General features: G+C 38.7%; 1 protein-coding gene and 1 pseudogene across 3 annotated transcripts in view; one reads left to right on the top strand and one right to left on the bottom strand.

Annotated features, from left to right (window-relative positions):
• Positions 1-15,537, bottom strand: part of YEATS4 (YEATS domain containing 4) — a 92,313-nt gene that overhangs the window by 34,293 nt on the left and 42,483 nt on the right. The window contains exon 7 of one of the 3 annotated variants that reach the window (XM_032295267.1): positions 14,789-15,055. The exons of the other annotated variants lie outside the window; for them this stretch is intronic. Coding sequence (XP_032151158.1) covers positions 14,955-15,055 — 101 coding nt within the window. The 3' untranslated portion in view covers positions 14,789-14,954. Of the gene's footprint in view, positions 1-14,788; positions 15,056-15,537 lie in introns of those variants that run through there. 3 annotated transcript variants of the gene reach the window in all.
• LOC116562821 lies at positions 6,959-9,189 on the top strand (annotated as a pseudogene).

Below are 15,537 nucleotides of genomic sequence, written 5' to 3'. Positions count from 1 at the left end.
ACACCAAGCTATAGTTTCTTAATCTCCTATCTGTAAAATATGAATAACAGCACCAACCACCTACATTGGTTAGAAAAAATGAGACTAATACTTTGATCTTCTTTAAAGAAGTGAGCTGCGTAATTAGCTGTGTTTCTTTAATTCTTCTTAGTTATTGTCTAGATGAAGAAATCCCTTGTGTAATAAGTATTCTCCTTCCACTTATAGAAGAATGGGGAAATCTATCATAAGGATATACCACATTTTAAAAATTCATTCATTAGTTGATGGAGAGTTTGAATTATTTCCTTTTTGGCAGTCATGCATGATGCTATGAACACTGATGTACAAGTTTTTTGTTTTTTGTTTTTTTTTTTTTGAGGCGGAGTTTCACTCATGTTACCCAGGCTGGAGTGCAATGGCGTGATCTCGGCTCACCGCAACCTCCGCCTCCTGGGTTCAGGCAATTCTCCTGCCTCAGCCTCCTGAGTAGCTGGGATTACAGGCACACACCACCATGCCCAGCTAATTTTTTGTATTTTAAGTAGAGACGGGGTTTCACCATGTTGACCAGGATGGTCTCGATCTCTTGACCTTGTGATCCACCCGCCTCGGCCTCCCAAAGTGCTGGGATTACAGTCTTGAGCCACCGCGCCCAGCTGATGTACAAGTTTTATGTGAATATGTTTTCATTTCTCTTGGGTACACATCTAGGAGTGAAACTGCTGGGTCATTAGATAACTATGCTTAACTTTTTGAATAATTGACAAGCTATTTTCCAAAGTGGCTGAACCATTTTATATTCCCACCAGCAATATATGAAGGTTCCAATTTTTCCATATTCTCACCAACTTTTTTGTGTGTTTTGTTTAAATTTATAGCCACAATGGTGGATGTGAAGTGGTATCTCATTGTGGTTATGAATCACATTTTCCTAATGATGAACGATGCTGAGCATCTCCTCATATGTTTATTGGCCATTTCAATACCTTCCTTGGAGGAATCTCCGTCCAAATGCTTTGGCCATTAAAAAAAATTTATTGATGACATGAGGCAAAATTGCTGAATGGGAACAGCTCTGGTGTGCAGCTCCCAGTGAGACTGACACAGAAGGCAGTGATTTTCAAATTTCCAACTGAGGTACCTGGTTCATCTCATAGGGATGGTTGGACAGTGGGTGTAGCTCAAGGAGGGTGAGCTGAAGCAGGGTGGGGCATTGCCTCACCCAGGAAGAGCAAGGGGCCAGGGAACTACCTCTCCTAGCCAAGGGAAGATGTTAGGCACTGTTCTCTGCCCTCCAGCTCAGACACTGTGCTTTTCCTGTGGTCTTCACAATCCACAGATCAGGAGATTCCCTCTGGTACCTACACAACCACCAGGGTCCTGGGTTTCCAGCACAAAACTGGGTGGCCATTTGGGCAGAAACTGAGTTAGCTGCAGCAGTTTTTTTTTTTTTTTCATACCCCTGTGGTGCCTGGAACACCAGCAAGACAGAACTCACTTGAAGCCAGGATGCCAAGTGGTCTGGCTTGGTGGGTCCCACCTCCACGGAGACCAGCAAGCTAAGATCCACTGGCTTGTCCTTGCAGCCAGCACAGCAGTCTGAGCTTGACCTGGGACACTGGAGCTCGGTGCAGGGAGGGGCATCCATCATTGCTGAGGCTCAAGTAGGTGGTTTCAACCCCACACCGCAAGCAAAAAAGGTGGGAAGTTTGAACTGGGCAGAGCCCAACACAGCTCACTAGCTGCAGGCAGACTGTCTCACTAGGTGTCCTTGCTGGGCAGGGCATCTCTGAAAAAAGGCAGCAGCCGATCAGGGACTTATAAATGAAGCCCCCACCTTCCTAGGACACAGCACCTGGGAAAAGGGGTGGCTGTGGGTACAGCTTCAGCAGACCTAAATATCCCTGCCTAGCAGCTTCTAAGAGAGCAGCAGATCTCCCAACACAGCGTTCAAGCTCTGATAAGCTCTTATAAATAACATCACTATTGTAGAACCTAAGGTTGGTCATTTGAGATGTTTTTCAGATTTTTGCATTGTGGTCATCAGTTGATCCTATCTGGACTCATGACTCATGAGTCAACTGGTCCTGTGGCCCCCACCCAGAGGCAGACTCAGCTCAGGAGGACAGTTTTCCACACCCCTATGATTTCATTCCCAACTAATCAGTAGTACCCATTACCTAGCCCCCAGCCCACCAAACTATCTTTAAAAACCCTAGTCTCTGAGTTCTCAGAAAGATTGATTTGAGTGGTAACTCCAGTCTTTCTGCTTGGCTGCCTTGTGCTTTTGTTATTTCAATTACAAAACAAAAAAAAGATGAGGGCACCAGCCATGGTGTTTCATGCCTATCATTTTGGGAGGCCGAACTGGGAGGATGACTTGAAGCCAAGAGTTGGAGACTATCCTGTGCAACAAAGTGAGGCGCCATATCTACAAAAAACAAATTAGCTGGGTGTGGTGGCATGTGTATGTCATCCCAGCTACTCGGAAAGCTGAGATGGGAGGATCACTTGAGCCCAGAAGTTCAAGGTTTCAGTGAGCTATGATTATACCACTGCACTCCAGCCTGAGCAACAGAGCAAGAACCTTTCTCTAAAAAGAAAAAAAAAGTAAGCACATTCTGATAGTATAATTAAAAATCAGAGAGTGGGCAAAAGTAGAAATAGATTCACTCTCACAGTGACATAGTGCTGATGAGGAACAATAGGATAATGGCGCATGATTTTAGAGTCACTGCTGTGAATGTTTATATTCTTCTGTGGTGTGCTTTTTGACTATTTAAATAGTAGTTTTTAGTTTTTCTTCAAGCCATAAAAAATTCTAGGGTTCAGAAATTTATCATACATATATCACACAAATATGTATACAAATCCTTTCTAAATCTCTCAAAGGAATGCTCATGTATTTACTGTTGCACATCCAAAATAAAAGAACTACTCTGGTTTTTGATAGACAACTTGCATAACAGACAGAAAACACAGCCACAATTTCTAGAGAAAAGCTTACTAAAAAGACACACTGCTCTAAAAAACAAAGTCTATCAATACAAAAATGAAGGAACTATTTTTAAAAGATGCACAGCCCAGACTATAGAGTCCTTGTTTTAAACAGAGACTGGTTGAGTTGAGATATCTTTAAATCTCTGAGTCTTACTGTTTAAACATCACCCTTTGGTAGTTTAGGGAAAGGAAAGAATCTTGGACCTTAACGAAAACCATCCAGCTTTTCACTAACAATTTTCATATCTCTAGCTATATATACCAATCTTTCCATTCTACAGCATTGCACAGTCACTTTCTTTATTGTTTTTATCAAAAATGAACAAATCCAGTTTTGCTGGGCATACAGATCTGAGTTGGGGGAGCTAGTTTGAAGGAGGTATATTGAGTACTGGGGGAGGTACCAGTAACACCCAGCTTAAGATAAATATCCAGACCCCCTCAGATACATGGGAAACAGCAGACAATAGAAAGAATCATTGAGCAGAATTAGTACAAGGCATTATATTCTACATGTGAAATTTCAAGAAAATGTATCTTTAAAAAATACAACAAAATAACATAAAATAAGTTTTACCTTATTGGGTGAGTTATTTCTGAGCAACAGGCTTTAAAGTTTGACAAGACTAGGTTTCAATCTTAACTGTCCATGTGTGACTGTGGACAAGTTATTTAAGCTCTCTGGGGCTCGCTTTCCTTATCTGTAAAAAGATATTTAATCCTTACCTTCTAGGGTTGTTATAAGGATTGCATTAGATGCATATGTAAATCACTTAATGCATCATCTGACATTTTTATTCAATAAGTTTTCATTAAATGCCTGCTGTATATCTGGGACTCTGCTCTATTCTCAAAATACAAGACTGAAGAAGACAGGTAAGTTCTTCCTCTTGCAGATCTTGGAATTCAGTAGGAACACTGTCAACTAAACAGGCTACTTCTTTTTCAGGGTTTGTGATTTTACCCTACTTGCAAGTTAATAAGCTAGCCAGTTAAGGCTTCATAGATGCTGGCAGAAGACATGAGACTCCTGGATCAGACACAGATGACTTTATTAACCACTGCACAAGTAAGCCACATGGATGTCATGTTCATTGGTTGCTCCTGCTCTCCAAGTCCTGCAGGGGCAATGTGGAGGGGCCAAGTGCATGCTACAAATGAAGCAGGTTTGCATCACAGCTGAGACACATTGAGCTTGGAAATTCACTACTTTTAAAGTAAGCAGAAAACAGCCTATTCTTTGTCTTAGAGGAAGATGTTGCCTCACTGCAAGGCTACTCACGGCAAATATAACTGTGAAAAATAGCTGTCAGAGTCTTGCATTCTTGGCATACCCAGGAAAAATACACAAGGACACTCAGGGCTCATGATGGACTGCCTCTCCCAACATTCCTCATCTGAAAACAGGGATAATAACAGCATCTAACTTATAAAAATGTTGTGAGAGTTAAATGAGAAAATCTATGCCAAAATTGGGGGAACTGGAGATTTTAAAGAAGTTATTAGGCCAGGTGTGGTGGCTCAAGCCTATAATCCCAACGCTTTGGGAGGCCTAAGCAGACAGATTACGTGAGGCCAGGAGCTAAAGATGAGCCTGGGCAACATGGTCAGACCCCGTGTCTACAAAAATTTAGCCATGCATGTTGGTACACACCTGTAGTCCCAGCTACCTGGGAGGCTGAGGTGGGAGGATCACTTAAGCCTAATAGGTTAAGGCTGAAGTGAGCTATAATCGCACCACTGCACTCCAGCCTGGGCAACAGAGCCAGAGCCTGTCTAAAAAAAAAAAAAAAGTCAGCAATACTTGTTACAAAAAGTAATAAGTGTAAGCTATTGTTATTGCTACTGTTACAACTACAGTTTAGCAGTAGAATGAGCAGAAGGATTAGGTGCTGTTTAAATATTTCCTGAACTGATGAGTTAGTGTGGGGTTAAAATAAATATAAATAATAGGTGACATTCAGATTTTACCATATGAGGTGCTGTTTTAAACACTATAGAAATTATTATTAATTTGCATATATTATTTCATTTAATAATCCTATCAGGTAAGTACTTTTATTTTCCCAATTTTATACACAAGATTTTACAGATAAGAAAACTGAGGCTGAGGGGAGTAAATGATTTGCTCATGTTTAGATAGTCATGGAATTGGGATTTGAACTAAGTATTCATTATATTGACACTTGATAGGAGATTAATCAATCTTTGGTAGGAAAATAAAGAATTTTTTTTTTTTTTCTTTTTTGGCAAATGCCCTTTCCCCTTACTTTTTCTTAATGCTTCTTGAGATTCAAATTTTCTTGACATTAGAGTGGTAATATCTATTAACATTTATACTTGGGTAAGAAGAGTTAGAAGACCACATGACTGCTTTCAATAAGTGTTACTTTCTTCTAACGTCTAGGCCAATGTGTTCTTGCCATTGAAATGCAGTAGTCAAGTAAAATTATCACCTCACCCACTAAGTCCCCAAAGTGGGAAACACAGCATTCGGCAACATTTTTCTAAAGGTGGGCTTAAAAAAAGAAAACTACCTTAATAATTATTAAAGCTCTCTCTCACACATATACACACACTCATGCAAACATATGTTAGCAAAAGCTATAGGGAAGCACGAATAAACAGAAAGGCATTCCATGGTCATGGATTGAAAGATTTAATGTTGTTAAAAATGTCCATACTAGCCAAAGTAAACTACATATTTAATGCAATCCCTATCAAAATCCCAATGGTATTTCTTTGCAGAAACAGAAAAAGAAATTCTAAACTTCAAATGGAATCTCAAATGACCCAAAATAATCTTGAGAAAGAACAACAAAGCTGGAGGCTTGAAGACTTTCTGACTTCAAAACATATTACAAAGCTACAAAAATAAAAACAGCCTCCCTGTCCCCTGTATCAGTATCAGATGCCAGTAGCACTCACCCTTAAAGTCATGGCAATAAAAAATGTCTCAAGATATTGCCAAATGTCTTCTGAGGGCAAAACTGCCCCAGTTAAGAGCCACCGATCTAACTAATCTGCTATTGTTTGATATTTAGTTTGTATCTACTTTGTCACAATTTAACCAGCAGCACTTTTGAAGCTCCCAAAATATATATACTCAGCACATCTTCAAATTACTTCATAGGACAAAAACAGACAAATCAACCAGAAATTAGCCAGTCACAGAAAAACAAATATTGCATGATTCCACTTATACTAGGAATCTAAACTAGTCAGGCTCTTAGAAAGAATGGTGGTAGCCAGGAGCAGGGGGGACAGGGAAAAGGTGAGTTGTTGTTCAGCAGGTATAGAGTTTCAGTTTTGCAAGATTTGAAAAAGTTCTAGAGCTCTCTTACACAACAATGTGCATAGAGTTAACACAACCGCACTGTACACTTAAGTAAATTTTATCTGTTTTATACCACAATAATTTTAAAAATATAGGAAGGACATGATCTCAGAATAAAGGGCTATCTTTTATAATAAAGAACAATTTGCAATCCAATTCCAACATGTTAACATGTTCTCTTCTTGTTTCAATGAGACCTGCTAAAAGTCTGTGTCTCATCTAAGCAATAGGAAGCTCACAGTGCCAAGTCCGCACCCCCGATCATTTGGATGATGGTTCTACTCAAACATATGGAGACCAAAGCCCCATTTGGCGTTGCCTGGCCTGGTGCTCTGGACATATACATTTCAGGAGAACCTTTGGTGGGTAGAGGTCAAGGATTGGAATCGTAGGTCCTGACAGAACAACGACTTCACACCATCAGCACATAGTTCACACACTAGATGAAAATAAATTCCAAGTGGACTAAAAATATAAATCTGGGAGAGGGAGAGAGGGATGAATAGGTGGAGCACAGAAGATCATTGGGACCATGAAATTATTCTGTGTGATACTGTAACGTTGGATGCATGTCATTATACATTAGTGAAAACTCATAGCATATGAAAACAGAGGGTGGGGTGGCCAGGACAGGGTGTGTCGCAGGCTTGTGCAGGTTGGCGCACCTGCACTGCTCAGGATGTAATGTGTAACCTGGGGCCTGGGTGAGCAGCATGGGCCTGTGAGGCCTGTGGGACGCCTCCCCCAGCGTCCCCCGCAGCAGGCTCCACAGTGGTCTGCTCTGGTTGCCACTTGTGGATTCCAGTTCCAGACTGAAGGCTGCATGTTCTCCACCCTTTGTTGTGGCCCCATAGGCCGGGGTTACTGTGGCAACCTCCAGAGCAGCCTTGGCGCTATGGAGGAGCCAGGAGCTACCTCTCAGCCATACTTGAGGCTGGTTCTGGAGGTGGTACACAGGGTTGTGGCAGCACTGGGTCAAAGTATGGGAGCAGATTCTAATTCTTATGGTTTTCCATGGGAATGGGTGACACTGGCAGCTATTTTTAGATTTTTTGCTGTTCTCCTTTTCGTTTGGAGAGGTTTTAGATTGGTTAGGAGTAGACTATGTGGGAAGAGAGAAAGGGCTTGCTGAAATGCTTTCTAGACTAATTGAGGAAAAATGTAAACTACTTGAAAAATTTAGTGTTACTCAAAAACAGCATGAAGGCTATGAAGTTGAGTAATCTTTACAGGATCCCAGCTTTGAGAAGGAAGCAACAGAAGCACAAAGTTTGGAAGCAACCTGTGAAAAGCTGAACAGGTCCAATGTGGAACATGAGGATGAAATACTCCGTCTAGTAAAAGAGTTAAAAGAAGAGAAATCGAAACAGTCTGAACAAAATGAACTGATGGCAGATATTTCAAAAAGGATACAGTCTCTAGAAGATGAGTCAAAATCCCTCGAATCACAAGTAGCTGAAGCCAAAATGATCTTCAAGACTTTATTTCAAATGAATGAAGAACAACTGAAGATAGCAATAAAAGATGCTTTGGATGAAAATTCTCAACTTCAGGAAAGCCAGAAACAACTTTTGTAAGAAGCTGAAGTACGGAAAGAACAAGTGAGTGAACTTAATAAACAGAAAGTAGCATTGGAAGACTCCAAAGTACACGCAGAACAAGTTCTCAGTGATAAAGACAATCACATCAAGACTCTGACTGAACGCCTGCTAAAGATGAAAGATTGGGCTGCTACGCTTGGAGAAGACAGAACGGATGGTGATAACTTGGAGTTAGAAATGAACAGTGAATTGGAAAATGGTGCTTACTTAGATCATCCTGCAAAAGGAGCTTTGAAGAAAGTGAGTCATGCTGCCAAGTTCAATGCTTCTTTCAAAACCTTAGAAGGAGAAGGAAACCAAATTTATATTCAGTTATCTGAAGTTGATAAAATGAAGGAAGAGATTACAAAGAGTATTAAAAATCTTGAGACTGAACAGACATCTTTGTAGTCAGAAAACACATATTTTGAAGTGAGAATCAGGAGCTTCAACAGAAACTTAAAGCAATGACTGAACTATATCAAGAAAATGAAATGAAACTCTACAGGAAATTAACAACAGAGGAAAATTACTGGGTAGAGACAGAAGAGAAACTTCCTAAGGTAGACAAAAGGATCAGCCATGCCACTGCAGAGCTGGTGACCTACAGAAAGCGAGCCAAAGATCTTGAAGAAGAATTGGAGAGAACGATGCATTATTATCAAGGGCGCACTATTTCCTATGAAAAAAAAGCACATGATAATTGGTTTGCGGCTCGAACTGCTGAAAGAAGTCTCAATTATTTAAGGAAAGAAAATGCTTACAACAGACAAAAATTAACTGACATAGAGTTTAAATTTGAACTTTTCAAAAAAGATCTGTATATACTGGATGTCCCAAATACACCACTTGGCAGAGAGCATTCCCCATATGGCCTCTCACCATTGGGTCGGCTTCATCTGAAATGAGACCTTTTCTGTCTCCTCCAACTCCACCCAGACTGTCACCTTTGCTTCCAAGGAGAGGAGGAAGAGGCTCAAGAGGTCCAGGGAATCTTCTGGACCATCAAATTACCAATGACGGAGGAGAATCAAGCTCTGATATGTTAACTGATTCTCATAGGGGTCCTTCTGACACTGGACCCCTGTCACCTCTCTGGGAAAAGGGAGCTTCTGGAGGTGATTTTCCACCAAGAGGTTTCCCAGGTCCAGTATATGCTCCATTTGCAAGTATGCTCATTTAAAAAATTTTTTTTGAAGCTGAATATATGTTTTATTAACCAGAGATACTAATTTTACTATCTGTTCATGTAATAACACAGTGGAGGAAAAAAATCTTCTAGCATCCGTGAGTGTACCATTACTATTCCAAATTGGGAAGGCAGCTAGCCATAAGTGAACTGTAATAGGTTTCAAATGGATTCATCTTAATACTATAGAATTATTTCTGTATTTTGGTAGTCAAAAAATAATTGACTTTTTTCAGGTCTTATAAAACTAAAATTATCTGTATATTATTGGTAGCAACCGGTTATTTGGTGAAAATTACATCACATGAAAATGTTTCTTGAGAAGGACTTTGATAATGAAAGAAAAAATATTATTGTTATAGTAAGTTTTATATATTTTGAAATAATTCCTCTTTTTTAAAAAACAGGTGTTAAGATAGGACAAAAATTACATTAAAAGTTAATGAGATTTCCTTTAATCATCTGTATTTGAAGAGGTACATTTTTCTTAATGTTGTAAAAATTAATTTGTTAGATCAAGTAATCATTCTGGTGTCAATTTTCAAATAAAAGAATAGGTAATGGAAGTTATAAAATTAATGATTTATTAGGACACAGAACAGGTTCTCTTAGTTATAAAATGTCTTTTACCAATCTCTTAAACAGTGAGAAATGTCTATCTACCGAGACCTGGATTTTTCCTCCCACCTCCGCACTGTGAAGGCAGAAGCGAGTTCCTTCAGGGTTGATTCCGCCTTCAAATGAACCTGCTTCTGAACATCCAGAACCACAAGAAAGAAACCTGACAAGATTTTTGCCCTCTTTAAAAGTAATTTTGACTGATCTCATTTTCAATTTAAAGTAACCGCTGTTACTGTATAACTGCTATTTATACTTAATTGACTTATACTTTTGCTAAAATATAGATGTAAATAAAGATGATTTAAATATGAATCTTATGAGTAAATGATTTCTATTTTATTTTATTCTAGATGGTATAACTATTTTAATTTGATTAATCCACTATTATATAAACAATAGTGGGAGTTTAATATATGTAATCTTGCAGGTAGGGAGGCTTTAAATTCTAAAGGCTATGTCTTTGTGCCAAGAACTATATTTACTGTGGTTGTAGACAAATGTGAAAGTAACTTTATGCTTAATTAAATAAATTTTAGTTGATTTAAAGACTTGTTTGGCATTGATAATAATAAAATCAGCTAGTTTTTCTATTAAAAAAACCTCATAGCCTATGTAATGTGAACCTAATACAAACTATGAGTTTAGTTGATAATAATGTATCAGCATTGGCTCATCAATTGTAACAGATACGCCACACTAAGGCCAGATGTTAATAATCGGGGAAACTGCGTGTGTGGGTGAGGCAGGAAAAGGGTATATGGGAACTCTATACTTTCTGTTCAATCTTTCTGCAAACCTCAAACTGCTCTAAAAATTCATTGAAAAAATGAGACGTAAGAAGGAAAAGTAAATGAAAAAATAAAAATACCTATAGAACCTATAAATTAATATATAATTTAAGAATAAACTTGGTAGGAATATATCAAAAAACATGAATCAAGAAGGAAAAAACTAATACACCACTAGAACAATGAGAAAAAGATATTAATAGATTTTTTTTTAAAAGGAAGAACAATAAATGTTCAACAAGACCATGAGAGAAATGTTCAGTCACACTAATACAAAAACTTAAAGTTATGAGATTTCATTTTTATCTATGAAATTGGCAAACATTTTAAAAAGAGATAGTAGTAATCATGAGGGGCCAAACAGCTCGTTTCACATGTGACCTGCGAGAATTGTAAATTGGGATGACCTTTGGTCAGAAAAAAATTTCCAAAACTTGGAAGGCAAAATATGATTGCATAATTTGTTTTCATGTGAGGGCATTACCTAACTGGCCCATCTAAGTTGAATTGAATCCTGATTTGTTATTGATTTGCACATTTTAGAACCGTAAATTCAGATGTTAGCTAGTAGAAAATTGGTAAGATGTTAATTTTTTTTTTTGAGATGGAGTTTTGCTCTTTTAACTCAGGCTGGAGTGCAATGGCGCGATCTCAGCTCACCACAACCTCCGCCTCCTGCGTTCAAGCAATTCTCCTCCCTCAGAATCCCGAGTAGCTGGGACTACAGGCGTGCGCCACCATGCCCAGCTAATTTTTATATTTTTAGTAGAGACGGGGCTTCACCTTGTTGACCAGGATGGTCTTGATCTCTTGACCTCGTGATCCACCCACCTCGGCCTCCCAAAGTGCTGGGATTATAGGCGTGAGCTACCGCGCGTGGTCAGATGTTAATATTTTTGTCCAATAGAGATATAATTTCTGTCCTGCACAGACAAAAATGATTTCTGCTCTGTAAAGAAGACAGCACCAAAAGCTATGGTTTATCACCCTGTAGGACATTCATCAGATTTATATCTAATTTAGCAATAATTTGTAATGATTTAGTATTCTTTTTCTTATATGTGTATATATTACATACATATATATTATATAGTCTATGTATCTAATATACATACTATATGTATGTATATCATATACATTATGGGATGTACATATACATAATATATGTATATACATACATATGTATATACACATATATACATACATATGTATATATAGATATATATGGATATACATATATAGATATATGTACACAATATATGTATATACTTATAGGTATATATAATATATATGTATATACATAGATAGAAATACATATGTATACAGATATATATAGATATACATTGTGTGTGTGTGTGTGTTTGTATGTACACATAACTTCTCATGTCTTTCTTTGAACTGGCTTTGTTACCCTCCTGGTTTCTTCATTAATGAGTTAAAATAAAAACTTGACCTGTGCTTACTCTATATTTTTATGAGAATACTTTTTAGCATTTTAAAAATTATACATTTGACATTGTACAGGAGTAAACTTGGCTAAATATTTTAAGTCTTAAAAAAGTACATGCTTTTTAACCTCACAATTGCATGTCTAAGAATTGATCCTAAGGAGCTAAGGATGTGCTCAAAGGCTTAGCTCTGAGAATGTTTAGAGATGTGTTGTGTATAATAATGAAATATCAGAAACAAATGTGCAACATTAGGGCACTGATTAATACCTACATGGGTGTGTGTTTGTTTGGGTTGTTTTGTTTTTAGACAGAATCTCATTCTGTCACCCAAGCTGGAGTGCAGTGCTGTGATCATGGCTCACTGCAACTTCAAATTCCTGGGCTCAAGCAATCCTCCCGCCTCGGCCTCCTGAGTAGCTGGGACTACAGGCATGTGCCACCATGCCCCCTCCCTATAAGAATGGTTGTTTCCAGGTACATAAAATTTGTAAGCTTAAAGTTTTTCTTTTATGTTGTTCATATTTTCTTGTGACACTTTCAAAAGAAAAAGGTTTGAAAGTCACAAAGTCTAGTTCCACTGTTCTCGTTCTTGTTGACATCTATTGAGGTGCTTAGCCCCTGACTATAGTTTTTCCCTCTGTCCCAATTCCTGCTACTATCATAGGGAATTCAGAGCCCTTAAACAGAACTGACCCAACACTCTGGCTTTTTCATTCCTGAATTTCCCATTTCCAGTGATCTTTACCTCCTTTGCACTTTCGTAATTCACTCTAAGACATGTTGATCCTGTTTTCATTCAGAATTAGTCATTGGTCCTCTAACACTTTTGTGCTTTTTTTCTCTGCTTTGCTTTTAGGTTAAAATGCTTTTGTTGTTTTTCCAATTTAAAAAAGAATGCATGTTTACTGGGAAAACTTTTCAGAAAATACAGAAAGATTTAAAAAAGAAAATGAAAACATTGCAGCTTGTGGATTAGCACTCAGCATGTTGGTAACCTTAGAAACATATTGCTAGGAATAGTTTTTTGTTTCATCCAAATGAAATCTTACTATTCATTTTACTTTCATTATCTGCTTTTTGCCGCTAAACAATTTATCTTTCCAATTCAGTAAATACAGATCTATATTGAAATTATTATGGCTGAAAAATAATTAATTGTACAGCTATCATATTCTTTATATTCTAGGGTTTCCCAGCTTCAGCACTGTTGACATTTTGGCCTGGATAAGTCTTTGTTGTGGGAGGCTGTGTTGTGCACTGAAGGATACTTAATAGCCTCCCTGTCCTCTGTATCAGTACTAGATGCCAGTAGCTCTCCCCCCTAATTATGACCATCAAAAATGTCCCCAGATATTGCCAAATGTTTGCTGTGGGCAATACTGCCTCAAGTTGAGAACCACTGATCTAACCAATCTGCTATTGTTTGACATTTAGGTTTTATCTACTTTGTCACAGTTTAAAGCAGCAGCACTTGTGAAGCTCCTAACATATACAAACTCAGCACATCTTTAAATTACTTCTATAGCATAAATTTCTAGCAAGGAATGGCACACTTAAAATGTTGATGTCTATTCCCAGATTTCTCTCCAGAAAGATTGTATTAATTTAGAATACCATTAAAGCAGCCTAAATGTCATTTCCTGAGATCCTGTCTACTTCCAGGTATTGTCAACCTTTTTCATCTTGCTTTGTGATAGGGAAAACAAAGTATTACTTTACCCTTTTAACTTGTAATTCTTTGATTGCTTACCAGGTTGGTAACCTTTACTATGTTTATTAGCTATTTGTGTTACTGCTTTTATGAACAGCTTATTAATGTCCTTTGTTCACCTTGATTTTGTAAGAGCTGTTAATTCCTTCTTCCAATTTGTAATTTTTCTTTATAACCTGATTTAAACCTTTTTTTCTGAAAACTTTATAAGGTTTCCTGTACAGAAGTCATACATTTTTATGTTTTTAAATTATCAGCCTTTTAATTATGGTATTACATTTAATTGTGTCATGCTTAGAAAGAGCACCTCTAGAGCCAGGCCCGGTGGCTCATACCTGTAGCACTTTGGGAGGCCGAGGTGGGCAGATAACATGAGGTCAGGAGTTTGAGACCAACCTGGCCAACATGGTGAAACCCTGTCTTTACTAAAAATACAAAAATTAGCCAAGCATAGTGGCAGGCCTGTAATCCCACTTCCTCAGAAGCTGAGGCAGGAGAACTGCTTGAACCTGGGAGGCGGAGGCTGCAGTGAGCTAAAATCACACCCACTGCACTCCAGCCTGGACAACAGAGCGAGAATCCATTTTAAAAAAGAAAGAAAGTGGCCAGGCGCTGTGGCTCAAGCCTGTAATCCCAGCACTTTGGGAGGCCGAGGCGGGTGGATCATGAGGTCAAGAGATCGAGACCATCCTGGTCAACACGGTGAAACCCCGTCTCTACTAAAAAAAATACAAAAAAAAAATGAGCTGGGCATGGTGGCATGTGCCTGTAATCCCAGCTACTCGGGAGGCTGAGGCAGGAGAATTGCCTGAACCCAGGAGGTGGAGGTTGCGGTGAGCCGAGATCGCGCCATTGCACTCCAGCCTGGATAACAAGAGCGAAGCTCCGTTCCCCCCACCAAAAAAAAAAAAGAAAGAAAGTAAATAAAGAAGGAATGAAAAAACAAGATCACTTCTAAAATATTAAACTTCAGTATTTTACTCTATTAGGCTAATCTTTCATACTCTAACACTAAATCTTTTTTCTCTCTAGACCAGTGCACCTTAAACTTGAATGTACATATACATCTGGAAATCCTATTAAAATGTGTGTTCTGTTTCAGTAGGTTTGGCGTGGGATGAAAGAGTCTGCATTTTCAACAAGCTCCAGGTGATGCCAGCACTGCCCGTGGCTGCATTCGGAGTTACCGCTCCTAAACCTTCAGAGCTCAATCCTCTGTACCCTCCATTCTCTGACTCCTTCCTGAAGTTCCTTCCTTTCCTACCTACTGTGAACTCCAAAGGCAGCAATTTCAACTACAGCTCGTCTCTGTGTTCTTCTGGAACAACAATCCTGGCAATCTTCATTCCAGTATTGATGAAGCCACCATTTCTTCTAGTCTTCAGCCACAGCACCCCTGCAGGATATCAGAGAGCTTCCACGTACTTCTATTAAAAACATGTGATTTCTCAGGTACATCAGCAAGTCTTCACTTACTTCCCTTTCCCATTCCTAGAGTAATTGCCTAAATGTAATTGCCTCAAGCTCCAGTCCCCCTCCTCTCACACATCTTAATCAATGAACAACAACGAAAGGAGAACTTCAAGCCATCCAGTGGAAATAACATTTAGCATAATGACTACTGCACAATTAAGAAAAAAACCTACTCAAAGACTCGACCATGTCATATTAAGATTTTCCAACACTTGGGCCAGGCGAAGTGGTCACTCATGTAATCCGAGGACTTTGGGAGGCTGAGGCAGAATGATCACTCCAGGCCAGAGTTCGAGACCAGCCTGGCCAACATTGCAAAACCTGGTGTCTACTAAAAATACAAAAGTTAGCCAGGTTTGGTGATGCTCACCTGTAATCCCAGCTACTCTGGAAAGCTGAAACACA

This window comes from Sapajus apella, unplaced genomic scaffold, assembly GCF_009761245.1.
Source record: "Sapajus apella isolate SASKATOON/1434 unplaced genomic scaffold, GSC_monkey_1.0 scaffold2, whole genome shotgun sequence".
NCBI lineage: Eukaryota > Metazoa > Chordata > Mammalia > Primates > Cebidae > Sapajus > Sapajus apella.
The sequence above is the reverse complement of the archived record's forward strand: the minus strand, read 5'-3'. Positions and strand labels throughout refer to the sequence as shown.